The 26045-nt window shown below is 54.5% G+C and overlaps 1 protein-coding gene and 1 long non-coding RNA gene across 9 annotated transcripts; one reads left to right on the top strand and one right to left on the bottom strand.

The window, feature by feature from the left end:
* The first annotated feature begins 817 nt into the window (after nucleotides 1-817).
* SLC2A11 (solute carrier family 2 member 11) lies at nucleotides 818-24257 on the top strand. 8 transcript variants are annotated; one of them, XM_059893653.1, is made up of 12 exons: nucleotides 818-898; nucleotides 4043-4141; nucleotides 6399-6559; nucleotides 9655-9779; nucleotides 11420-11549; nucleotides 12066-12214; nucleotides 14861-15048; nucleotides 15171-15281; nucleotides 15686-15787; nucleotides 15881-15956; nucleotides 16176-16303; nucleotides 16522-16809. In XM_059893653.1, exons 3-12 carry the CDS (start codon nucleotides 6432-6434, stop codon nucleotides 16720-16722), a joined length of 1338 nt encoding a protein of 445 aa, XP_059749636.1. In that variant the 5' UTR covers nucleotides 818-898; nucleotides 4043-4141; nucleotides 6399-6431; the 3' UTR covers nucleotides 16723-16809. The 8 variants fall into 8 exon arrangements, with proteins under 8 accessions (XP_059749636.1, XP_059749637.1, XP_059749635.1 ...); XM_059893652.1 differs by lacking the exons at nucleotides 818-898; nucleotides 16522-16809 and adding exons at nucleotides 1199-1431; nucleotides 23943-24257; XM_059893651.1 differs by lacking the exons at nucleotides 818-898; nucleotides 16522-16809 and adding exons at nucleotides 1199-1431; nucleotides 21117-21495.
* On the bottom strand, nucleotides 23863-25960 carry LOC132347268 (uncharacterized). Its single transcript, XR_009497156.1, has 2 exons — nucleotides 24590-25960; nucleotides 23863-24142 (listed from the first exon to the last, which is right to left on the bottom strand). It is a non-coding gene; the product is annotated as an uncharacterized LOC132347268 (long non-coding RNA).
* Nucleotides 25961-26045: the final 85 nt, after the last annotated feature.

The following is a 26045-nucleotide window of genomic DNA, read 5'->3' as shown; positions in this document are numbered from 1 at the left end:
TTGTCTTTCCACGCTCCCCTGACTCAGGCGTGTTTTGGCGGCCCCATCCCGTAGGGTCTGCGCTGGACTTGGAGACCTGAAAGCCCAGCCCCGACTTCCAGCAGGGCTGCAGGGGTGCTGCGGACACAGACTCCACCTTGTGGAGTCTCAGGGACGTTGAGAGGATTAGCTATCAGCACTGGGCAGCCACAAACACTCACAACCTTGACTTTCACACACTCAAGGTTAAACTCCTGATTAATGTTTGCCAAAGAGAAACCTCAAGCTCCCTTGCTTAAGGATAATAATTAGTGGCTGGGGAGCCCACGCACTGGGGGGCTGACTCCAGCGAGGTGTCCATGGGGGGGGGGTGGCGGGGAGGGAGCGAAGAGGGTATTATCACAGTAGTGGATCACCTCAATAGATGCAGAGATGCAGAAAGGCGTGTACTTAGCAACTGCTAATATTTTATTTATTGTATCGATATTTTTCCTTAAAAATGCATGGTGTTTTTTAGAAACTTTTAAAAGTTCAGGGCAGCAAAAATAAAACAGTATCCCTTCTGGTGTATGTCCTATCACAGTCTTTGCTCAGATGACTTCCTAGGGTCACTTTCAGGTCTATGTTTCCATGACCACAAATAGCATCTTTGGCAAGTCTGGTTTCGATTTGGCCTTAATCCAACTCCTGGATTCATGAAGGACCTGAGAAGCCCTGAGAAATAAAAGATTAATCCTGCCCAGTGGACCCGGTGGCTCCTCATCTCACAGGGTCCACTGTGCCGGACTAATCTTGTCGCATAGGCCGGGCTGGCCTCTCACGGAATGGATCCCCGGGCTGCAACCCGAGACTGGGTCTCCCATCCGCGTTCCAAGTCACTGGCTCTGCCAGGACGGACGGATGAGAGCTCTCCAGACTGGTGGGTCTACCTTTTGGCCCTCCTAATCCTGTCCCTCCTCCGGGGGGAAAGGGCGGGGACACCTGTACTAGAGGAGAGTGGGGATGTCTGTGCAGAATCAAGGGCTCGGCCCTCACAGTGCCTGGGGACAGGGGCCTCCCGGAGGCGGGCAGGGGCGCCAGATTCGGGTGAGAGGAGGCCGGGCAGAGGGGCCGGAAGGGGCGGCGGCGGAGGTCCAAAGGGGTGCGCAGCAGTGACCGGCTGAGAGTCACTCCGGAGGCGGAGGCGGCAGCGGGGGAGGAGACGAGGGGACTAGGGGCCAGGGCCGGGATTTCGGGGGAGTCCGGAGCGCGCTGATCAGAGCCGCCGGCCAAGACATGCGAAGGCGGATTCAGGGGTTGGCCGTGGTGACTTCGGACCTGAGCCCCCTTCCGATCTGCGGAGATGGGCCACAGGCTCGGCCGAGGAAGGAGTTAGTGGCTTTTCACCTTCAGAGCTGCAGAAAGGGAGGGATGGAGGATGAACATAAGCCGCCGTTACAGCCTCGGACTCAGGTGACCCGCTCGCGGGACCCCAGCCCCCCACCCACTTTACGCCCTGTGCGCCTGCGCACGTGTCTCGGCCGCGCGCTCTGGCTAAGGTAAGCTTTGAGCGAGCCTTCGCAAACGCCCACTACGCATGCGCCTCCCTCTTCCACGCCGATCCGCTTTTCGCAAACTTCTGAATTCCGAGACCTGCCGGCCCAGGCTTCTCGGATGAGGGATTGCGGACTGGCGTGCACTCGGGAAGGCTCAACCAACGCGTCCAGTGTCCAGAAGTATCTGATCCTTGTTTGCACAGTGGAGCTAGGTGCTCGGCCCAGACGAACAAGAGCAGGTGTTCACGCGCAGTGTTGGGCTGGGGCGCAGTGTGCGGGACCTGCGCACCGGCCGCGTCCCAGGAGAGCATCCCTCTGGTCCTCGTGCGGGCCGGACACGCCCCCAGAAGCAGCAGCCCCTGGGCACTGCAGTCCTGGCCGCCTCATCCCGTCCTGGGCCTATTTCCCACCTTCACTTCTCTCCCCAACCTTCATCTCTTCCACGCTGGTTCTAGACTCCGTCCTCCCGTCCTGCTGCACCGAGGGGGCGGGGCAGCGGGAAGAGCTAAGCCTATACCGCTCACCACCCCACCTCAGGGTTTCCCCCGCCAACCGGCGCTGATCTGCATGGCCCTTCCCCTCACCTCCTTCAAGTCTTTGTGCGGATGTCCCCTTCTCATGGCGTATTCCCTGACCACCTTTTCCAGACACCACATCTCACCTTCCCCTGCTTTCTGTCTACGTCGCACAGCTGACATACTATGTATTTTCCTTGTTCATTTGTTACCGCCTGTCTTCCCCAGCTGGAATGGTCATGGATTTCGTCTCTTTTGTTCACTACTATATCCCCAGCACCTAGAACAGTAGATTTATTGCCCACAGTAGGGAGGCAAGAAATCTTTATTCACTGACTTAATAATCACCACCATAGCTAATGTCTGAATGCTTTTCATGACCAGTCAGAGGACTAGGCAATCTCCATGCACGATCTCATGGAATGAAGTAATTTATGCTGTCTTGGAGACCTGCCAGCACCCCTGCCACATGGGCTCAGTTCTCATCAGGTGGTGCGTGACTTGCTACTTCCTGCAGATCTGCTCTCTTAGTGGAACTCTCACCTCCGGGTAGCCCAGCAGGGTGCTTCCAGTGACTCCAGTGAGACGGGACTCCTGGGTTCTCACCTGGCTTCTCCCTATGGCTTCAGGCTTGGGAGGAAGTTACTTAGACCTTGTAGGAACTTGCGGGCAGCCAGGGTGCCTGTCATAGACCTGCCTGCAGACCTGTGGCAAGATCTTTGGCAGGATCCTGCCCTCAGAGCCTCTTCCTCTACCTCCCCACCCCCAGGCCAGGTTCTCACAATACGGTGAAAGCAGGTCTGTCGTCCCCCCCCCTCCCCCTGCCCCGCTGTATCTGCCTCCCAGCTCAGTTCCTGGCTGGGACAGGCACTTGGTATTTCACTGATGAATGAGTAAGTAGTCTTCAGGTTCTGGAAATTCTTCAGAGAGCCCTTAGCCAAACATCCTTCTGACTTGAAACTTGTATTTAAGTATTAAAAAAATAATAAATATGACACAGTGCTTTATATTTGAGGGACAATTTGCCCGAGCAAGAAAGGTAGTATAGAGTTACTAGGAAAAGATCAACAATTTGATTTTTGTATAGTTAACTTCTTTGTGAATGTCTCAGAAAATATCTGAGGGAAGCAGTTCACTGCTCTTTGGGAGAGTGGAGAACTGTCAGTGTACACTGGATTTTCAAAAACTTTAACGAGCATGTTATTTTGTAATTAAAAATTATAAGAGAAAAAATATAAATAAGACTGTGAATCCCCCGAAAAAATACCAACCTAATGATGGGGCATCAGGGCGCTGAGCTGGGTGCCTTGGGGAGTTCTCCCTCCATCTCTAAGGGTGCTGCATGAGGATGAAAAGCTGCCCTTTGTTGTACCAGGTGTGTGTAGTGCACATGCGCATTGGCTGTCCCCCAGCCTGAAGGTAGGCATTATCATCACCAGGGCCAGCGAGGAAGCCACTCAGAGAAGATGAGGGAGGAAGGGCAGAGCTGGCACTGACCCAGGCTGCTCTCTGCTGCTCCATGTGCCCCCCAGGCCCCCACACATGTAGGTCCGTGTGGCCCCTCCTCTTAGCCTCCTGGCAGAACAGGCTGGGAGGGAAGAGAGGGAGGCCCAGCCACTCTGTTGAGAGAGTTTCACTGGGGCGAGTCACTGTAGCTCAGGGTCTCCTGTCCTGCCAGAGGCAGAGCTTCACACCTGTGGGGCCCCAGCTCAAGGCATTGTCCCCTGAGCCACAGCAGGCATGCCCAGGGGCAGCCCAGCAAGGAGGGCCAGGAATGGCTGTCCATCTCAGGAAAATGCTGTCAGGGGTGAAGGGGCAGCGAGATCCTGGACTCAGAGCAGAAGGCTAGGGGTGCCTCTGCTACCTGCCAGCCATATGACCTAGGCAACTCCTCTCTGCCTCAGTTTCTTCATCTGCAAAGTGGAGCCATCATTGCCTGGTTCAGATAGATTGCAGTGCTGGGATTGGTGGAGGCTGTAATCAGGCACTCTGTGTCCTCTCCTCTCTCCTCAGTTCCAGGGCAGGGTCCTGCTCCTGACCATCTGTGCGGCTGGCATTGGTGGGACTTTTCAATTTGGCTACAACCTCTCCATCATCAATGCCCCGACTTCGGTATGTACCCTCTGTGCCCACTGTCACCATCCCAGTGGGTGCTGGGCCAGGGCCAGCAGCTGCCTGCAGCAGATCTTCAGGCCAGCATCCACTTGGTGGCGCTTTCTCCCACATGCCCACCTCCGCTGTGATGTCCCACAGGCCCTGAGAGTTCAAACCCAGCTCTGCATCCTCCCCTGAAACTCGCAAGTTCTCCTGAGTCCCTGATGTCAGTAGATGACTCCACCATCCACCCAGTGACTGGGGTCCGCCCTGACTCTTCCCTCCCTCTTGGACACCAAGTCCTTCCTAACTGCCTCTGGCTTCCAGCCATTTCTCCTCAGGTCTCTTCCACAATCCCAGTTCAGACCTCGTCTCTCCTGCCTGTATCACTGGCCTCCCTGCCTTTGACCTCCCCCTTCTAGATCCTCTCAAGTTTGATCAAACCACTCCCCTGCCCAGAAACATTCTGTGGCTCCCCAGTGCCTACAGGAATAAGGACAGACTCATCCACCTTAAGTCCAAGGCCTCCTGGGATCAGAACCTGTCCACCTGTCTCCCACCTTCGTTCCCCCAACTCTGCTACCAAAGCAGGTTAAACGCAGTTCCCCAAATGCACCCAGCCCTTCCTTGAAGTCTCCTTCTGATGGGAAGCCCTCTCTGCCCCACCTGCAAGAACCCCCTCAAGAGCCACCCAAATGCCATCACCTCCCTGAAGCCTTCCTTTAGTAGCCCCCCAGCTGGAGTCACCCTCCCTCCCCAGTCCTTGGTCTCAGCCTCCTGCTGGTCTCCTCTCAGTGTCCAAGTCATCTTTGAGTCCCCAGCACCTGACTCTGTCCTGGCCTGTGCCGATGTTCAGTAAATGCCTGTGGAAAGGATGAATCTCTCGGCCCCATTGATAGAAGCCACCTCTATTCCACCTAAGTGAGAAGGGCAAGTGTCCTGTCACATAGCTGTGAAGGAGGTGGGGCTGCAGGAAACAGGTCCCAGGACGGAACTGGGGCTCTCCCATCCCTGCGGGGCATCATCCTCCACCCAGCGCAAGAGAGCAGCAGTCACCAGACTCACTTCCTGTCCTGGACTGGGAACCCCCAAACAGAAATCCTCCCTGTTAGTTCCAGCAGAAAGGCTGGGGAAGAGTTTGATTGGCTGGTTTGGATCACATGCTCTCTGATTGGCTGGTTTGGATCACATGCCCACTAGACCAATCATGTGGTCAGGAGGGTGGAGCACTTTGATTGGCCAGGCCTGGGTCAGGTGACCAACTGTATAGGGGGCTGTAATTGTCAAGGGGAAAGAATTTCTCTCAAAGCATGTTGGTGCTTAGAAGTTGGGGATGGGAGTACATTCTGGGCAGAAACAACTATAGCTGCCCAGTCCCTTAAGAGAGGATGAAATGAAGGGTTTAGAAAGGGAGGTCTGAGCTCCATTTGCCTTTTTATTTGTTTATTCAACAAGCATGCGAGTGTCCACTTCAGTGCAAACTTCATGGCTGGAGAAGGATCTGCCCACAGCAGGGCACTCTCAGGCCTTGCTTCCCATAGGCCATCACTGGCTCCTGCAAATGAGACTTCCTTGGCTTCTGAGGCTTCCCCTACCCCCTTGAATGGTCACCCTTGAGGATTTCAAGCCAATGTCAGGGGAGGCTGGCCCTGGTCCCAGCTCCCCCGGGCATGTCCTTCCCTCAGAAGGACCTGGCGGGCACCAGGCTAACAGCCATTACCCTGAGGTGGCCTGCTCACCTACACCCCCTGGTCATCCTCACGTCCTCCCTCACGCCCTGTTGGGAGGCCTAAGACCAGCCAGATACTGACATTCATCTCTGACCAAGAGGAGGGTATCTGGGTCTTTTGGTCAGGCGTTGCAGCAATCCTGAGGTGCCCCCAGCGAAGGAGCCCTGGGGACAAACACCCCTCCTGCCTCCTCTGTTGCTCTGCTGATGCTCACTGATGGCCAAGTCCATCAGAAAGCTGGTCATCAAGGGAGCCTGCTGATGTGGCCCATACAGGTGGCTTCCCAGGCCAAAAGTGGGGGAGGGGGGCTGATAGTGGACTCAGAGGGGCACATAGAGACTGGCCAGCTCTGCGCTCCAGGACACACTGTGTTTGAAAGAGACGGCACAGTGCCCTGCAGTTGGGTGAGTTCGGTCCTGCCCCGAAGGGAGTAGGATTGCTGGGGAGACTTGCCTGCTCTGCAGAGGCAGGGCCTGTGGGGAGAAGGCCTGTTGTGGGGAGGGAGCCCCCGCCCCCGGGGGACTGACTGGCATCTCTGTCCACAGCACATTCAGGAATTCACCAATGAGACGTGGCGGATGCGAACCGGCCAGCCGCTGCCCGACCAGCTGGTCCCGCTCCTGTGGTCCCTCATCGTGTCTCTGTACCCCGTGGGTGGCCTTCTGGGAGCGCTGCTTGCTGGCCCCATGGCCATCACACTGGGAAGGTAAGTGCTTCCTGTGGACCCCCAAATGCCCTTCAATGAGGGGCACCCCGGGTGTGGGCAGGATGCCCGGCAGGCCCAGGCCCGAGTCAACTCCTCACCGGCCTCCCGCTCTGCCTGCAGTTTCCCCGGGTGACTCACGTTTCCCAGCACATGTGGCAGAGGGAAGAGTCCTATGCTGGGAGGGAGGGAGGACCCATGGCTGCCAATACAACACACGTTGTCTGACTGTGAACAGGTGTTTTCTCCCCAGTGCCCCCCTTGGTATCCAACTGATGCAGATCTTGGGTCGCAAACAAGAGAGACAGACTGACAGACTGAATGGAAAGCTGTGATAATGCAAAGGATACTGGGGCAGCTCATAGGACAAAAGGAAGTGGTCAAAAGCCAGGCCTGGGGAGGGCAGGATGCAAGGCCACCCTAGCCTGGGCTTTCCTCTTGGGAGATGCCTTCAGCGCATCAGCTCCAGCCTCGTTCCACCTCCTGCATCTTCACTCACTCTCAGAATCAAGGGAGATGGGTTGTTCCTGGCCCACCTTGGGTAGCACGCCTACACCCGTGAGACAGCAGGAGAGAAGCAGGGCTGGGCAGAAAAACAAGCGGCTCTCATGGTCCCCCCCCTTGGCTGGCCACCCAGCACGTGTCAGTGCCTTTCGCCCATATATTCAGCTCCCCATGTGCCCCTCCTCACGTTAGTTGGTTCAGTCCTTCCTGAGACCACCCAGGGCACTGCCTCGTCACAGCCACCAGGGACGACACAACGGAGGTGTCCTCCTTGAGTGCAGAGTTTCCACGTGACGACCAATCTGCCAGCCCTGCCATTAACGTGTTGATATTCTGCAATCTACACACTTAATGGTAAACTTAACTGCCCTCAAGACACCTCATGGGAAGAAGAAAGAAGAAGAAAGTGTAGGGGAAACTAATCAAAGAAAAGGAAACTAGTGGATGAATTTAGTTTAAAGCGTATGATCCAGAACCTGGAAACATAGGTAGAGGGCCTGCTCCTGGGTTTTGGAGCTGGTCACTCCAAAACCTGCCTCGGGGACGTCCATCCCCAGGTTTTCTCCTCCTGTCTTGGTTCAGCACTTCCACCGGCTGAGGCTGTTTGCCCATCGGGGTGACCCCCATCTTCATGCTTGGGTGGGCATGGCAGTCATGATGGTGGGTCCTTCAGCAGGTTATTACCGTCTGAGGTCATCTACTTCTGAATGACGGGGTTCCTAATGCGATACTGAGTTCCATGGGCACCCATCCTTCCGCTTTCACTGATGTAACCTCCTTTGTTGGAAGCAAAATTGCAAAGATAACATGTTTGTGTATTTAGCAGGAGTATCAACGGCAAGTAACAGAAAACCAGGACTCAGCTGGCTAAAACAAAAGCCAACCACCCCATTCTGGTGTTTATTCTCCACTAGGGCTTAGTGACCAGCCAGGAGTTATTTCTGATTAAGGGGGTAGTAATTCACTGAAGTAGTGGCTTTACTCCAAAATCCTAGGTCTTGCACTGTGATTCTCCTTGGAGGCACTTTGAGCACCACAATCTCTCAGGTCTAGAGGGTCGAGGGGCGGAGCATCTGGCAGCTGGTTTGGACCCACTAGGGCATACTCTACTCACAGCTTCCAGGTTTGCAAATCACCAAGTGTAGGTGTCAGATCGCGACACTCACTGTGGGACAGGCTGCCTCCAAAGTAGAAAGAAGCCATCTGAGATTTGTCCATCTTCTTAGAGGAAGGGCAGCAAGCCATCCCGCACTTTGGAGGAAATGTGCCCTCGGACGTCAGGAACTCCACTGGTGTGGCGGCTCCCACTCTGTCATGCTTGTATGTTACCATGACGTCGGGTGCACTTGCCGCTTCCTCTTCCCCAGGTCCTTTCAGCATAAAGTCATCAAAGCAGTGGGCCAGCAAGTTGCCTGAGGCGGGCAGCTCCCCATGGAGCAGGTGTGGCCCAGAGCTGGAGAGCTGCCATGTCCCTAAGGAGGTCGGTAAAGGTGCAGTACTCTCCCTGCCGGGCGGAAGTAAAGTGTTTCTGCTGTCGTCTGTGTATTGAAATGCAGCAAAATGCATTCGCCAGATAAATAGCTACAATGGATGTACTGTGTTTTTTTGTTTGTTTGTTTTTGGCTGCACCACGCAGCATCGGCATGCAGAACTTCCTCAACCAGGGACTGAACCCGTGCCCTCTGCATTGGAAGCGTGGAGTCTTAACCACTGGACCACCAGGAAAGTCCTGGAAGTACTCTATTAATTTATACCAGTGAGGAAGCCGTATGTGGCTTATAAGTCACAACTGGAGTTACCACTGGATCAAGTTATAATCCACTGTCATTCTCCATTCTCTAGGCCAGGGGATCTGAGCTTTGGCCCATCTTTCACCCCTGTGCTGTTGGTTTGGAGCAGGCCAGCGGCTTCCTGTGGCTCATTTCCTTGTCAGTACATGAGCCATATGACCTCCTGTGGCCTCTCTTGGGTGACCTGCATGACGGCGCCTCTGAGCGCGGTGTCAGGAGCCCAGAGCTGACACCTCATCGTGTGGAGCTGCTGACATGCCCAGTGCCCCTTCCTGTTTTGCCGTCTGTCCCATTGAACCAGCCTCGCAGAGGCCACCCAGCCATGCTGAAGGTTCTGAGCAGTGACTCTGCAATGCACGGAGGAAACGGGAAGGGACTTGGCACCCCAGGTGTCCCTTCCCTCACTCCGGAAGTCCCTGTTCTTCCTCCCCAGGGTTTCCTTGAGCCTGAGAAATCAGATATTAGGCCCTTCGCTTTACAGAGGAGTTTGAGGAGAGCAATGCTCAATCTGTAGGGATAAAGCCATACGAGTTCTGTCACTTCAAGCAGTGGCGGAGGCAGAAAGGAGAGTAATTTGGGACATATTGAAGGAGGGGAGTGGGAGTAGGCCCCTGGGGGCATCCCACAAGTGACCCCAGCTACAGTGGCCAGCGTCATTTCTGTTCGTGTAGCTTACACTCCTGACTCAGTCCCCTCATGCACACACAGGTCTGATCAGGGCTGGCTGCAGCTTCAGAGAAGGGTCCCCAGGGGTGGTCCTCAGGACTGAACCCACCTCTCTCGCCTGTGTTTGGCTTCCCCAAGGAAGAAGTCCCTGCTGGTGAATAACATCTTCGTGGTGGCCGCAGCGACCCTGTTTGGCTTCAGCCGCAGAGCAGGCTCCTTTGAGATGATCATGCTGGGACGGCTGCTCGTGGGTGTCAGCGCAGGTACAGTGTGTGTGTGGGGGGATCCCCTCCTGCCTCTGTTCCTACTCTTTCCTGTATCCTCTTTATTCCCTTCATTCATTGATTTGTTTTCCATTCATGCCCACCATTTTTTTGTTTTGCAGAATGATTAGATATGATTTATCTTAAAAGGGTCATATAACTAGGTACTTAAAGTGGATCTAGAAAAATGGAAAAGTTGTAAGGGATGGGAGGGCAAACATCCCCAAACTTAAACCAACAGAAGTCCTCTAAGCCGGGAGCTTCCTGGCAGTCAAGATGAAAAGGCATCTAGGACGAGCTCTCTGATCTTCCCTACAGAAGCAGAGTAGCCTGTTAGGGACCCCTCAGGCTCTGGGTCATGGGAGGGAGCAGAATTTTGAGCGTGTCCACCTGGGCTTTTAGGGGCACCCATCAACAATCCCCCTTGACTCCTACTGTTTATACAGCCAGGTGCTGATGTCTTTATTAGTTAGTTATCTATTCCTGTGAAACAAAGTACTCCACAATTTAGTGGCTTAAGACCAGCAACATTTATTAACTCATGGTTTCTCTGGGTTAGGAACCAGGAGTGTCTTAGCTGGGTGGTCCTGGCTTGGGGCCTCTCAGGAGGCTGTGATCAAGCTGTCAGGCAGGGCTGCAGTCACCTGAGGTTTGGCTGGGGCTGGAGGACCTGCTTCTGAGATGGCGCTCTCGTGTGCTGTTTGCAGGAGGCCCAGGCTCCTCAGCTTATGGGTCTCCCCGTAGGGCTGCTTGAGTGTCCTCACAGCATGGCGGCTGGTTTCCTCCAGAGGAAGTGATGGGAGAGAGGGAGCCCACGTGTGTGCGCAAGGATGCAGTCCCAGTGCATTTTATGGCCTGATCTCAGAAGTCATACACCATCAGTTTTGCCACAGACTACTTATTAGAAGTGAGTCACTCAGAACAGCCCACATTTCAGGGAAGAGGGACCAGGTCAAACTTTGTGCCCTGAGTACCTGGCACAGAAGGAATCCCTCCCTAATTTTCTGTAGGAAGAGTGGGTGTACCTCTGTGGGAGAGCTTCTGGCAATCAGTGCACCCACCTTCCTCCCAGCTCCCCCCACCCAGTGCTCAGAGAGAGGCAGGACCTTGCTGAGGGCTGTTTCCTGATCCCACGTCAGGGAGGGGATGGGGCAGCACTCCCTGACGTGTTCCCAGGTGGATGGTGACCCAGTACTGCGGCCTCCTAGCTTTTGCCGGCTGTCACCCTCTGGGGTGGGCAGTGGGGGCGCCATCCAATTCCATTTTCCCACTGGCTGCCCTGGGTGCAAGGTGCGTCCTCAGGGAAGCCAAGATGGGGGAGAACATGCAGTGGTAGTTGACGTGAGAGGTGAGAGCCGGGGCCACTGGTGGGCATCTGCTCCCTCTGAGCCCCTCACACCCCTCCCGGTGATGGGGCTTCTCTCTCAGAAGTCCTGGGAGTTGACTGGAGTCCTGCTGGCCCTACATCAGGTGGGCAGGAACCCCTCAGAGCGCTTGAGCTGAGGGAGCAGCACTCAGTGCGTGTAGATGATGGGCTGGTGGCGCCAAGACCGCGGCGGGGGCGGGCAGGGTGGGGGGAGGCGGGCCCAAGCGTTGTGGGAGTCCAGCCTGTGGCTGATGGTTGCTGTGCTCATGTCCAGGTGTGAGCATGAACGTCCAGCCCATGTACCTGGGGGAGAGCGCCCCCAAGGAGCTCCGAGGGGCTGTGGCCATGACCTCAGCCATCTTCACCGCCCTGGGGATCGTCATGGGTCAGGTGGTTGGACTCAGGTAAGTGCCGCCCCCACCACCCCACGTGCACTGAGAGGTTAGAGGGATGCCAGGGAAAGCCCTTCTTCACCTAAATTTCTCCTCTACCCCCCAAGTGGATTAAGGCGTTGCTTCCTTGTATGAAGGCGTTGAAACCCTGTCCACGTGCATCTGGCCAGTGTGGTGTCAGTCAGCCACACTTGGTGTGAGTCACCCTCTTCTCGCCCCTCCGGATCAGGGAGCAAAGAGGAGAGGGTGCAGGTTTGGGCTTTTAAAGGGAGCGTGTCCTGTTCATCCCAGAAAAGGGAGGTGAGGGCAGAGCCCTGTGCCCTGGGAAGAGCCCTGGGGAGAGGAGTTGCCAGGGGTGAGGTGGGGCCATGACCCTGTCCTATCGCGGGTCCCTACCTGGGTGTCCAGACCCAGAGCTGGTTGGGAAGAGGCACAGGGTAATGCAGACCCTCTGCCATCAGGGGGGCTGGTAGGGGACAGAGCTCTGACAAGGAGGCATCTGGCTCAGCCTCTCCTCTGTCTCCCCAGGGAGCTCCTGGGTGGCCCGCAGGCCTGGCCTCTGCTGCTGGCCAGCTGCCTGGTGCCTGGGGTGCTCCAGCTGGCCTCCCTGCCCCTGCTCCCCGAGAGCCCACGCTACCTCCTCATTGACTGTGGAGACTCCGAGGCCTGTCTGGCAGGTGAGTCCCTGACCTCGGGCCCCCAGACCACCCTTGACCATGGGGCACATCTGGCCAGAGCATGTGGGTCCTCATTTCCTGGGTCGCATTTATTCAGGAAAAGCTATCCCTCTCTTTGTGCCTCAATTTCATGATCCATCCATCCCTTCAGAGCTCTTTATCAAGGGGCTGTCCCAAGCGCCAAGGCAGTAGGATGGAACAGACCCAGCACCTGCCATCTGGGAACCCCCAGGGTGGTGCAGAGAAGGAGCGCCACCTGCCCCCTGCCTGACATGCAAGATGAAGAAACACTGAGTAAGACCTCAAGGGCCCAATGCCAGCTGGGCTGATGGTCTTCCCTGTTAGCTATGGCCACAATAATGATGCCGAAGGAACAATCCCAAAATCTCTGGCTTAAAGCATGCAATCCTTTACTGCATCTTCTACTCATTTACTTGCTGGGCTGTTTGCACGACCCTGCTGATCTCAGTTGGGCTGGCTCATGGTGTCAGGGTCAGCTGGGGCTGGCCAGTCGAGGCTGGTCTGGGCTGGAGCAGTTCAGCTCTGCTGCACACGCTGCTCCTCGCACTCTTGGTACTGACAGACTAGCCCAGAAGGCAGATCCAACTGCACAAGCACTTTCCAAACCTTTGGTCCCTTCCTGCCCACTAAACTCCCATTAGCCAAGGAGAGTCACGTCACTGAACCCAAAGTCCAGAGATGGGAAAATCCATGGCATCTCCACTCATGTGGCAAGGGGCGAAGACCAGGGCCCACTAATGTATTCTTCCCAGCTTGCCATGGTGGCCACAATTATTATTCATGTCCCTCCCCTGAGCAGGAACATGCTCAGTGCTATCCGGAAACACCCCCCACCCCCACCAAGTCTCACCCAATCATGGCATCAGGCTTGAAGTCCAGGATCTTAAGATCATGTCAAGTCTATATATGCCTTTTCCTGAGCCAAAGACCTAGGAGATAAACACAAGTCTTCTGCCTCGCGTGCACTCAGCAGACACTGGTGAAAAAATGTTTTTCAAAAAAGAGGCGACAAGGAGGCAGAAAGCAGTTGCCGATCCATAGCAATGCTGAGTGCCCCTGGGAGAACGCTGCCAGGTTCCCCTGCCCTGGGATGGAGAGTGCTCCTGCATGAAGCCCTGGCTCTGCCCCCAGGGAGGGGCTCCCCAGGCCACCGAGAAGTCCTTCCTTTTCTATCACCTTCCTTGACACCAGAAGAGGGCCCTGGAAAATGTACCTATAGAAAACTGGGGCACAGAAGTCTTTACATTTCAAACTGTCTTGGTGTCTTTTCATCCAGGCTGGCAGAGCTTCTGTCAATACAACTTTCTCCAAAAATGATATGAATTTTCTGTGCATTTGATTTATGTGCCAGAAAGCCACACCCACAATTCTTTTCTAGACATGCTTCTCTCTTGCAACCTAATTACTGGAATTTAGGGCATGTCGAGCTGCGGCGGACCAATACCCTTAAGCCTCTGTAATGCCTGTTTTTCCAGCCAGGAGGGTCTATGAGGCACTGCAGTAAGCCATACCCTTGATTTGATCTTTACCCTCAGACCAGGGCTCGCTGGCCTTGCTCTGGATTTAGTCTTTGCTCTCAGGCTGTGATTTAACTTAGGACTCTGCTAGATGGAGAAGCTAGAGATGAGAAACAGATTTCTTTTTCTTTTTTATTTAACTAACCTAGCAAGCTCTGGAATAAGTTAAATTTGATTAAATTGTGTTCCCTCTGAAGGTCTTTTTGAGCTCATTTTCCTTACAATCAGCTTAGAATACTCAGGTAAAGGCAGCTAGTTCATGCTTTTGACACTTGGAGATCTCTTTGCCCAAGTCCAGAAGTTCATTAGACCTGTTTTGTTTCTTGCACGTTACACGGGCTTTCATTCTTCCAGCCTCCTCACCGTCCTCTGCCTGGTTAGGAACCAACACTGTATGTCATAGGTCCTAGTTATGGCGTCACCTACTCCCGTACCAGGGGTTTTTTTAGTCCGTTTTTTTTCTTGCTGCCTAACAGTCGCACCTCCGCGGGAGACCAAGGAAGCAATTACTTAGCCCAAGCCTCTGAGTTCTCTGGGGTTGGCTGATGAAGGTTGGGTCTGGCTGGAGGCTCTGTCACTGGTGTGGGTCAGCTGGACATTGGTTGATCTAGGACGGTCCCAGCTGGGCCATCTCTGCTTTTTCCTGGGACCAGTGGGCCAGCCCCACCACAAGTTTTTATGATGATGACAGAAGACCAAATAGAAACCAGCAGGTCTCTTGAGGCTGGATTGGAACACGCGGCACGCCCTCCTACAGCCTAATTCTACGGGCCAGAGCGAGTCGCAGGGCGGAGCCCAGCACCAAGGGGCGGATGTATACACACCTCCTTAGTGGGAGCAACTGCCAAATCCCATGGCCCAGGGAGGGGTGGAGAACTGAGACGGCAGTGGAGATCTGCCACAATTGTCGTGTCCTGTGTGATGCACCCACAGAACCCTGAGTTTCTAAAGCCCATTCTGCTCCGTGGTGCTGTGAACTGATCATCCCTATCAGACCAAGGGGGCCCCGGGAAGGCGAAAGGAGGTGGGCGTGGGCAGCTCACTGTGGGGGCCACAGAGGGCCTGGGGGAGGGGAGCTCAGCGTCCTCTGCCCTGCCCCCTCCCCCAGCGCTGCAGCGGCTGCGGGGCCCCGCGGACCTGGCCGGGGAGCTGGCCGAGTTGGAGCGGGAGCGCGCCGCCTGCCAGGGCCGGCGCGCGCGACGCCCGTGGGAGCTGTTCCGGGACCGCGCGCTGCGGAGGCAGGTGGCGAGCCTGGTGGTGCTGGGCGGGGTCATGGAGCTGTGCGGGAACGACGCGGTGAGCAGTCCGCGCCAGGCCCAGGTTGGGGGGGAGAGGGGAGGGGGAAGGGGGTGGAGCGGGGTCCAGGAGGGAGACGGTGCGCCTCGGCCTCTCGCCCCCCCGCCCCACCCCTCCGGCAGGTGTACGCCTATGCGTCAGCAGTGTTCAGCCAGGCGCGGATTCCCCCAGAGAAGGTCCAGTACGCCTCCATCGGGACCGGGGGCTGCGAGCTGCTGGCGGCACTGCTCAGCGTGAGTCTGCCTCCGGGATGACACCCCACCCCCAGCCCTGCGGCGGACCCTTGCGGGTGCTGGCCCTCGGGGTGCTGGCCCTCCGGGGACCGCAGGCCTCGGCGCTAAGCCACTTACACTTCAGGTCGCTATGTTAAAATACGGCGAGTTAGCAAGCGCTTATCGAGCACCTAGTTTTCCGGGCACTCCCACCACCATTTTGAGATGGGGAAACTGAATGAGGTTGAATGACTGAGGTCCTCTGAGAAGTTAATAATGTCTTAATCCACTGAAGCGGTAAATTGCTCTCGCGCCCGCCTCCCCAGCTTCCTCATGAGGCCCCTCCCCACTGCTGGCCCGCAAACCGAGGGACCCGCGACCGTGGCCCACACCAGTGAATCAGTGAGGGCTCCTTTCCTTTGCAGTGTGTGGTGATCGAGAGGGTGGGCCGACGGATGCTGCTGATGGGGGGGTACGGACTGATGACCTGCTGGGGGAGCGTCTTCACAGCGGCCCTGTGCCTGCAGGTAGCTGGGCGTTGATGAGGGCCGGGCGGCTGGGCCCCTTCTGACCTCCCCTCACCACCCCACCACCCCCCCACCCCCGCCCCTCTGCCTCAGAGCTCCCTCCCCTGGATGCCCTACCTGGCCATGTCCTGCGTCTTTGCCTTCATCCTCAGCTTTGGCATTGGCCCTGGTGAGTGGGAAGAGCTCCTGCCTTTGGGCCTGGCTGAAGGAGCACAGATGTCTGGGTGAAGGATGCTTGGGTGTGCCCTCCCCCCACTGTACAGGCTTCTGGGAGGGAATGGCTGGAGGAGCGCTGGAAGGGCCCCACTTTCCTGTCTGGGACAAGGTTGGGGGAAGGCCGGCCAGGGAGCCCTGGCTGGCAGCCTCCTGTCCCCACTCCTCCTTCCAGCCGGAGTGACCGGGATCCTGGCCACAGAGCTGTTTGACCAGATGACTCGGCCTGCTGCTTACATGGTCTGCGGGGCGCTCATGTGGACCATGCTCTTCCTAGTCGGGCTGGGGTTCCCCTTCATCATGGTAGGCCTGCCCCCCCCTCCCTCCCGGGGGCCCTGCCGTAGGTTTTGTCCTTGTCAGCATGAGAACCCCAGGGGAGGCTCCATCCAGGAGGCGTGAGACTGAAGGGGATGGGGCTTATCTGAGCCAAGAGGGTCGAGTCCCTCATCAGGACCTGTGGTGGGGCCTTCCATGTGGGGGCTGAACGGGCCACACCAGATCTTGGGTCTCTTAACCCACAGGAGGGCTTGTCCCACTTCCTCTATGTGCCTTTCCTCTGTGTCTGTGTCTGTGGGGCCGTCTACACTGGCTTCTTCCTCCCTGAGACCAGAGGCAAGAGCTTCGTGGACATCTCAGAGGAATTGCACAGACTCAACTTCCCTGGGGTGGAGCCAGGGCCCCACGTGGACGGGCCGGAGGTCATCCGGTCCACAGAACTCTAGCTCAGCAGGTTTGGCTGGGGCCCAGCCGGCCGCTGCTCTTCCCTTGGGCCCTCTCCATTCACCAGCCCTGCATCCCCTTGTTTAATGGGTGCTTGTTGAGCACCTACTGTGTGCAGGCCTGGTGTTTAGCCATCAGCGGTGAGCTGGAGGGATGGGGTCTGGGACCTCTCGGTGCTCCCTGTCTGGAGGCAGTTAACAGGAAACCAATAAAAACACAATTACAAACTTGGGCGGGACTTCCTTGGCAGTCCAGTGGTTAAGACTTCGCCTTCCAATGCAGGGGGTGTGTGTTCGATCCCTGGATGGGGAGCTAAGATCCCACATGCCTCGCAGCCAAAAAACCAAAACATAAAACAGAAGCAATATTGTAACAAATTTTTAAAATTTTCTTTCTTTATTTATTTTTGGCTGCATTGGGTCTTCATTGCGGCGAGCGGGCTAGCGGTTCTAGCGGCGGGGAGCGGGGGCTACTCTTCGTTGCGGTGCGTTAGCTTCTCATTGCGGTGGCTTCTCCTTGCGGAGCACGGGCTGTAGGCGTGCGGGCTTCAGTAGTTGTAGCACGTGGGCTCAGTAGTTGTGGCTCACTGGCTCTAGAGCACAGGCTCAGTAGTTGTGGCGCATGGACTTAGCTGCTCCGTGGCATGTGGGATCCTCCTGGACCAGGGCTCAAACCCGTGTCCCCTGCATTGGCAGGCAGATTCTTAACCACTGCACCACCAGGAAAGCCCTATTATAGCAAATTCAATAAAGACTTTAAAAAAGGTCTACATCAAAAAAATCTTAAAACAAAACAAAACAAACAAACTTGGGGAAATGAAGTGGAAGAAAATACAGCTTGTGAAGGGTGTGTATACCAAGGGATGTTTGAGAGGGGAGTGGTCAGGGAAGGATTTTCTGAGGAATTGATTGTTAAAAATCAACTTTATTGAGGTATAATTTACATACAATAAAATGTATCCATATTAAGTTTACATTTGATAAGTTTTGACAGGTGTACATATCCATGAACCACCACCACCATCAAGGTAGACCAGTCACATCATCTCCAAAGTTCCGTCGTGCCCCTTTGCAATCAGGCCCTAGACCCTAGGCAACCGCAGACCTGCCTTCTGTCACTATAAGTCAGATTTCTTTTTCAGAATTTGATATAATTTCATACCGTATGTATGCATTTGTGTCTGGCTTTGCTCCAGATGAAGTTTTTGAGGTTCATGTGTGTTGTTGCATGTATTAGCATATATCCCTTTGTATGGCTGAATAGTATTCCACTGTATGGATATACCATCATTTGTTAACCCATTTCCCTACAGGTGGACATTTGGCTGTTTCTAATTGGTTGGTTTTTTTTTTTTTAATAAATTTATTTATTTTATTTATTTATTTTTGGCTGCATTGGGCCTTCGTTGCTGTGCACAGGCGTTCTCTAGTTTCGGCGAGTGGGGGCCACTCTTTGCCACGTTGCGCGGGCTTCTCATTGTGGCAGCTTCTCCTGTTGCGGAGCACGGGCTCTAGGCACGCGGGCTTCAGTAGTTGTGGCATGCGGGCTCTAGAGCGCAGGCTCAGTAGTTGTAGCACATGGGCTTAGCTGTTCCGCGGCATGTGGGATCTTTCCGGACCAGGGCTCGAACCCATGTCCTCTGCATTGGCAGGCGGATTCTTAACCACTGCGCCACCAGGGAAGCCCTGTTTCTAATTGTTGGCCATGATGAATAAAACTGTTATGAACATTCCTGCACAAGTTGTGTAGACGTATGCTTTCATTTCTTTGGGGTAAATGAATTGCTGAGTTTAATAATGAATGTATCACTTTGTTATAAAGCAGAAACTAACACACCATGGTAAAGCAATTATACTCCAATAAAGATGTTAAAAAAATAATGAATGTATGCTTAACTGTAGAAGAAACTGTTTTCCTAAGTGCATATACTGTTTTACATTCCCGCTAGCACTTGATGAGACTTCTGGATGCTCCAAATCCTCATCAGCACTTGGCACTGTCAGTCTTCTTAATCTAGCCATTCCACTGAGTGTGTAGTGGCGTCTTGTGGTTTTATTGAGGTATTTCCCTGATGGCTAATAATGCTTAGCATCTCTTCATGTGCTAATATGACCATTCACGTATCTTCTTTTGTGAAGACTGTTCAAGTCTTTTGCCCACTATTTTTAAAAAAAGATTTTTTTTAGAGTAGTTTTAATTTCACAGCAAAATTGAGAGAAAAGTACAGAGATTTCCCATATGCCCCCTCTCCCACACATGCACAGCCTCCTGTTATCAACGTCCCCCACCAGAGTGGGACATTTGTTACAATCCACGACCCTACATTGACACGTCATTATCACACCCAAATTCCACGGTTTACATTAGGGTTCACTCCTGTAGTTGTACATGCTATGGCTTTGGACAAATGTATGATGACATGTATCCACCATGATAGTATCATACAGAGTATTTTCCCTGCCCTAAAAATCCTCTCTGTTCTACATGGTCATCCCTTTCCTGCCCCTGCTCAGCGCCTGGCGACCACTAATCTTTCTGTGGTCTCTACAATTTTGTTTTCTCCGGAATGTCATATAGTTGGAATCATAGAGTATGTAGCCTTTTCAGATTGGCTTCTTTCACTTAGTAATATGCATTTAAGTTTCTTCCATGTCTTTTCATTGCTTAATAGTTCTTTTTGCACTGAGTAAAATTCCATTGTCTGAATGTCCCAAAGTTTATTCACCTACTGAAGGACGTTTTGGTTGCTTTTGGCAATTATGAATAAAGCTGCTAGATACATCCATGTGCAGGTTTTTGTGTGGACATACATTTTCACCTCCTTTGGGTAAATACCAAGAAGCATGATTGCTGGATCATAGGGTAAGAGTATGTTTAGTTTTGTAAGAACCTGCCAAACACTCTTCCAAAGTGGCTATACCATTTTAATTCCCACCAGCACTGAATGAGAGTTCCTGTTGCTCCACATCCTCACCAACATTTGGTGTTGTCAGTGATTTTGGCCATTCTAATAAGTGTGTGGTGGTATTTTCTTGTAATTTGCACTTCCCAGATGACAAACATGGAACATCTTTTCATATGCTAATTTGCCATCTGTATATATCTTCTTTGGTGAGTGTCTGTTAAAAGTGTTTTGGGACTTCCCTGGTGGCGCAGTGGTTAAGAATCCACCTGCCAATGCAGGGGACACGGGTTCGAGCCCTGGTCCGGGAAGATCCCACATGCCGTGGAGCAACTAAGCCCGTGTGCCACAACTACTGAACCTGAGCTCTAGAGCCTGCAAGCCACTGAGCCCGCGTGCCACAACTACTGCAGCCCGCGTGCCTAGAGCCTGTGCTTGGCAGCAAAGAGAAGCCACCTCAATAAGAAGCCCGCACACTGCAACAAAGAGTAGCCCCCGCTTGCCGCAAATAGAGAAAGCCCGCGCACAGCAACGAAGACCCAATGCAGCCAATAAATAAATTAATTAATTAAAAAAAAAAAACTGTTTGGCTGTTTTTAAAAATCAAGTTGTTTGTTTTCTTATTGTTGAGTTTTAAGAGTTCTTTGTATATTTTGGATAACAGTCTTTGATCAGATGCATCTTTTGCAGATATTTTCTCCCAGTCTGTGGTTTGCCTTTTCATTTTCTTGACAGTGCCTTCCACAGAGCAGACGTTTTTATTATTTATTTATTTATAAAATGTATATTTTAATAAATTTATTTAATTTATTTTTGGTTGCATGGGGTCTTCGTTGCTGCATGCAGGCTTCCTCTAGTTGTGGCGAGCGGGGGCTACTCTTTGTTGCGGTGCACAGGCTTCTCATTGCGATGGCTTATTTTGTTGTGGAGCGTGGGCTCTAGGCACGCGGGCTTCAGTAGTTGTGGCTCGCGGGCTCTAGAGCGCAGGCTCAGTAGTTGTGGTGCATGGGCTTAGTTGCCCCATGGCATGTGGGATCCTCCTGGACCAGGCCTCGAACCCGTGTCCCCTGCATTGGCAGGTGGATTCTTAACCACTGCGCCACCAGGGAAGTCCCTGTATATATTTTTTAAAGTCCTTTTTTTTTTTTTATTAATTTATTTTATTTAATTTATTTTTGGCTGCATGGGGTCTTCATTGCTGTGCACGGGTTTTGTCTAGTTGCTGTGAGCGGGGGCTACTCTTCTTTGCGGTGCGCTGGCCTCTTATTGCTGTGGCTTCTCTTGCTGCGGAGCGCAGGCTCAGTAGTTGTGGTGCACAGGCTTAGTTGCCCCGTGGCATGTGGGATCCTCCTGGACCAGGGCTCGAACCTGTGTCCCCTGCATTGGCAGGAGGATTCTTAACCACTGCACCACCAGAGAAGCCCATTTTTAAAGTCTTTATTGAATTTGTTACAATATTGCTTCTGTTTTATGTTTTGGTTTCTTGGCCTGGAGGCATGTGCGATCTTAGTTCGTGGACCAGAGATGGAACCCGCACCCCCTGCATTGTAAGGCGAAGTCTCAACCACTGGACCACCAGGGAAGTCCCCAGATGTTTTTAATTTTAAAGAAGTTCAGCTTATGAATTCTTTCATAGATCGTGTTGTATCTAAAAAGTCATCACCACATCCACAGTCATCTAGTGTCCACCATTTTTTTTTTTTTAAGCTGCGCTGCATAGCTTGCAGGATCTCAGTTTCCTGACAAGGGATTGAACCTGGGCCCAGTGAAAGCGCCGAGTCCCAATCACTGGACCACCAGGGAATTCCCTTATTCATTTACTTTTAATGGATGTCCAGTGGTGCCGGCACCGTTTGTTGAAAAGACCATCTTTTCCCCATTGGATTACCTTGGCACTTAGGTCAAAAAAACAATTGATCATTGTTGTATCATAAAGAATTTGTCTGGCTTTCAGTGGGAAGCAGTAACCGCCATATTAGCAGAAGTGGCAAGCAGTAGGTTCTCTGGGGAGCGAGAACTCTCTGAGTCGGGGTCAGGAGAGGTCTCATGGAGAAGTCACCTGGAGCTGGCTTCCTGAGGACAGGCCCAGCTGGGGTTCCTTTGGAGGCAGGAGTGTTGAAGGATGGGACTGAAGGCCTGTGGGTCCGGTAGATGTGGAGCTTTCTGGAAGGCAGGTGTCAGCACTCTGGGAGCCCTCTGTGTGTTCTCCCAGCTTCTCTCTGCCACCTGCCCCATCTCCGCCTCTGCTGACCCGCTCCCCAGCTGCCCCCCCACCCTCGGCACCAGTGGCCACCCTGGCCACTACTGGCCCCTGGTGAAGATTAGTGAGAAAGGATCCATCCCTCGAAATCCCGTGGTGCACAGGCTGTGAGCAGGGCAGGCGTCAGGCTGTGTCCCAGGTCTGGGACTGCATTGGTCACACTTAGGTGCCCTGGTCCCCAGCATGGACCATAGAGATGCCCCAAGCCCGGGCCTAGCCCTTGGGCCGTGTCCCACTTGCTGTCCACCCAGCCAAATTGTCTCTGAGAGTGTGGGGTGGGCGTTGGGAGTCCTTGTTGCCCAGGGAACCCCTCAGCAGGGCAAGGAAACAGGGACAGGACCCCGCAGACAGGAGAGGCCGTGCCAGGAGAGGTGGGGGAGATGCAGCCTGGCCTCAGGTTTGATGGGATGGGGGAGGGGCGGGGGTGGGGAAGGACCTGGCCACCAGGGAGGGAAAGCACAGTCACCCACACTGCCCCGTGCCACCATTAGGGTCAGGCCTGTTAGTCCGTTTTCTGCTCCAGGACACTTGATGACAAAGGAATAAGATCAGGTAGCTTTTACTGAGCACATTCTGAATGCAGGCACTTTGCGCTTGTCCTTAATCTCGTTAAATCTTCACACAAATCTATGGAAAAGGAATTCCCCCAGTTTGAAATTTTGCAGCTGAGCCTCAGAGAGTTTAAGAGGCTCAGCCCAGATCACCCTCTCTGAACCATGTCTCATCCTGTGCGGGAGAGCTGGCCATGACCGCTAGCTCCCCAACAAGCCTAGGCCCTGCTTTTGCAGTGTGGTGGTCTCCTGGCAGACACCCCTCTTAAAATCCTGTACCTTCAGGTACAGCTCAGGGGGGGGGGTCTCCAGCAGGGATGATGACCTCCCAGGTCTTCTTCCGCTGTGACTGGAGGGGGAGGGTGTTTCCTTTGCTTGTCTTTGCTGCAACTTTTACCACATTCAGCGAACAAGGGCACAGGAACTGGTGCGTGGGGGACAGTCGGGGGCTCAAGGCTGGCTGGGTTCTTGCTGTGAGTGATGAACCGCAAGTGCCCGGGGGAGGGATGGCAAGGGAAATGAAGCTGGCGAAGGGGCTGTGGGAGCCGGTGGTCAGGTGGACCATCCGTGGACGTGGACCGATGGCCAGATCCGTGTCAGGCAGAGGCAGCAAGAGGACAGCAGTAGCCCTGCATCATGGAGTCAGCAGGCCCTCCCCCTCCCCATGCACCCCTTCCAGCGTGGGTGACTTGCATCCTGCCCACAGAGATGTTCAACCGGGGTGGGGGGCACGGCTGCCAGCTTTAGGGGCCTGCCGGGTGCTCGTATGGGCCGTATTCCTCCTCATCTAGCTGGCGTTTCCCTACATCCTGAGGTTTCCTTCCCACCCCCTCTCTGCCCAGCAGCCCTCAACTGTGGGGCGTGGCCCTCAAGAAGTCCTCTGTACCAGCTAGGAGCTGCCCTGGGGCTGCAAACGTCACAAACCCTGACCAGTGGTGCTTCAAGCAAGAGAGGGGCTTACTTTTCTCCTGTAATGTAAAGGCAGCTGAAGGGGATGGGCAGAGCCGCCAGAGCCCCAGGCTCCTCGGGGTTGCCACTCCCCCTCCTTTGCCTATGTTTTTCCAGCTCAGGGTTGCCTGGCAGCTGCTGCACATCTGGCAGTCCTGCCCAGGTTCCAGGCGGGGGTAGGAGGAAGGGCGTAGGGTAGAGCCTCCATCTGCAGGCAGCTGCTTCCCTGTGGACCCTGCACATCACATGGGCCACAGCTACCTCCGGTGGCCATGCCTGGTTGCCAGTGGCTCCGGGGCGGTGAAGGTTCTAAGCAAACAGAATTGGGATGCTGTCAGTGAGGAGGGAGGGGGAGAGGATTTTGGGGGCCAAGGGCTCCTCGTGCGTGTGTGCTGTTGTTCAGCAGGTGATTATAGAGCCCCTGGGGATGCCGGGGGTGTTACTGTTCTATAGCTCTTAGAGCAAATTACCACAAATTGAGCAGCTTAAAACAACACACGTTTATTATCTCAGTTTCTGTGGGTCACAATCGAGTACAAAGTGACTGGTCTTCTTCTTCAGGTCTCACGGCCGAAGTCAAGGCGTCTCCAGGTCAAGTAGGGAGGAACCCACTTCTGAGCTCATTCAGGCTGCTGGCAGAATTCAGTTCCTTGCGGCTGAACGACTGAGGGCCCTTCATCTTCAAAGCCAGTAACGGCACATCTGAGTCCTTCTGCTTCGAGGCTCTCTGACCGCCCCTCCTGCTGCATCTCTTACTTGAGCTGGAGAAAATTCTCTGCTTTTAAGGGCTCATGTGATTACATTGGCCCCACCCAGATAATCCATGATAACCTCCCTACTGTAAAGTCTGTAACCCTAATTACATCTACAAAGTGCCTTTTGCCACGTAAGGTAACATATTCACAGGTTCCAGGGAATTGGGCATGGTCATCTTTGGAGGCCCTCCGCCTGCTACCTAGTAACAGGTCAGAAGGTAGGCCACAGCAATGTCCCCCACCTCATGCAGCCCAGAAAGGAATCAGTAACTCGCAAACAGAGATATGGTGACGGCCTTGAAGGAGAGGACCTGACGGGGCCAGGAGCTCTGGGGCTTTCCTGACGAACTGAGCCTGAGGCAGATGAGGGAGAGTACAGGCCTACAGCGTTCCAGGACCAACGCCCAAGCCAGGAGGCAGGAGCCAGGAGCACGGCCCCGAACAGTGGCTCACCTACAGGGCGTCGCAGGTTATTTGTTGGCGAGGCTTCACTGTGTCACCCACTTCCACTATCAGAGAACCGCCAACCAGGTGCTGGCTCCTGAGTCTTCTGGCTGGAGTCACTTGGGTCAGTTCTGTTCACATTTCACTGGGCAAGGCAAGTCACATGGCCAGATCTACTGCCAGGGGGTGGGGAGACAGACCCCTCCCCCAGGCAGGCCAGGCCAGGCCAAAGGTGGTGCCAGCTAACTTAGACTAAGGCGGGGTGGGGGCAGGAGAAGTGAGGATAAAGGGACAGTGGAGGGAGGCACATTTCACTGGCAGGCAATCAGGGGTGGGAGAATAGTCATGCACTTGGATTTGGACACAGGTAGCAGGACATGTGGAGTTGGCTGCTGGGGCTCAGAGGAACGCCCCGGGCTGGAGACAATGCGTGGGGTGCATCAGTGCATCAGTGGTAACAGAGCCCTGGGCACAGGAAGTCTGCTGGGGTGTGGGAGTGGGGAGGGATATGACCTGGGGCCCACCTGGAGGGATCCACATTTTACAGAGTATTTGCACAGCTGGGCCATGTGACCTCCTGCCTGAGGCTGCCTGCTCCCACAGGCATGGTGGTCTTGCTCTATCACATGGCCAGTGTCCAGGCCAGTGTGTGCTGTGCCACCTTAACCAGACCACACCTGCCAAAGACCAAGGACAGGACCTCCCTGGAGAGCTCTGAGACTTGGCCAAACCAGCATGAGCCAAACCCCCTCAAGTGCCTGCAGAGCTCTGCTCCCCAGCACAGCCCCCTGACCAGGGTCTCCTCGGAGCGGGAGTCGGGTGGCCCTCCTGCCCAGTAATGGCAGGGCCTGCAGGCTCCTCCCTGGCCCTGTCCTCTTCCTGTCGTGTCATGGCTAACTTCATTCAGCCAGCATTTAGTCCATGTCTCTTGTATGTTTGGCACCTACTAGGTGCCCCCTGAGCTGACCAACAGTGGAAGAGAGAGACTGCACCCAGGGCTCTGTGAGAGGGCATCCCCACAGGGCCTGGCTAGGGTGGGGCTTCCCTGAGGAGCTCAAGTTTCCAGACCTGCAAAGGGGTTGCCCAGGGGACCGGATGGGGCTTTGGGGTGGGCTCTGAGACGGAGTTGCTGACTGCCTTTGGAGCCCCTCCTACTCCCTGCCTCTCCCCTGGGCACCTCCCAGCATCCTCACCCACCCTGAAGAGCAGGGGTGCAGGGAAGGCCTCTGGATGGTGACTCGCTTGTGGCAGCCCCCTCCCACCTGCAGCAATGACCACCCCTCCCCATCACACACAGACACACACACACGCACGCACGCACGCACGCACGCGCGCGGAGACTGCGGACACAGGAGGGCTTAGTGGAATGAGCTGGGACTCCATCTGCTTGTCTGGCTGTGATCTCATGGAGGGCCAGGGGCCACCTGTCCCGCTAAAAGCCGCATCCCTGCTGCTCCCGGCACAC

Source organism: Balaenoptera ricei, chromosome 14 (assembly GCF_028023285.1).
Source record: "Balaenoptera ricei isolate mBalRic1 chromosome 14, mBalRic1.hap2, whole genome shotgun sequence".
In the NCBI taxonomy this organism is placed as follows: Eukaryota; Metazoa; Chordata; class Mammalia; order Artiodactyla; family Balaenopteridae; genus Balaenoptera; species Balaenoptera ricei.
This window is presented reverse-complemented; position numbering and strand designations above follow the sequence as displayed.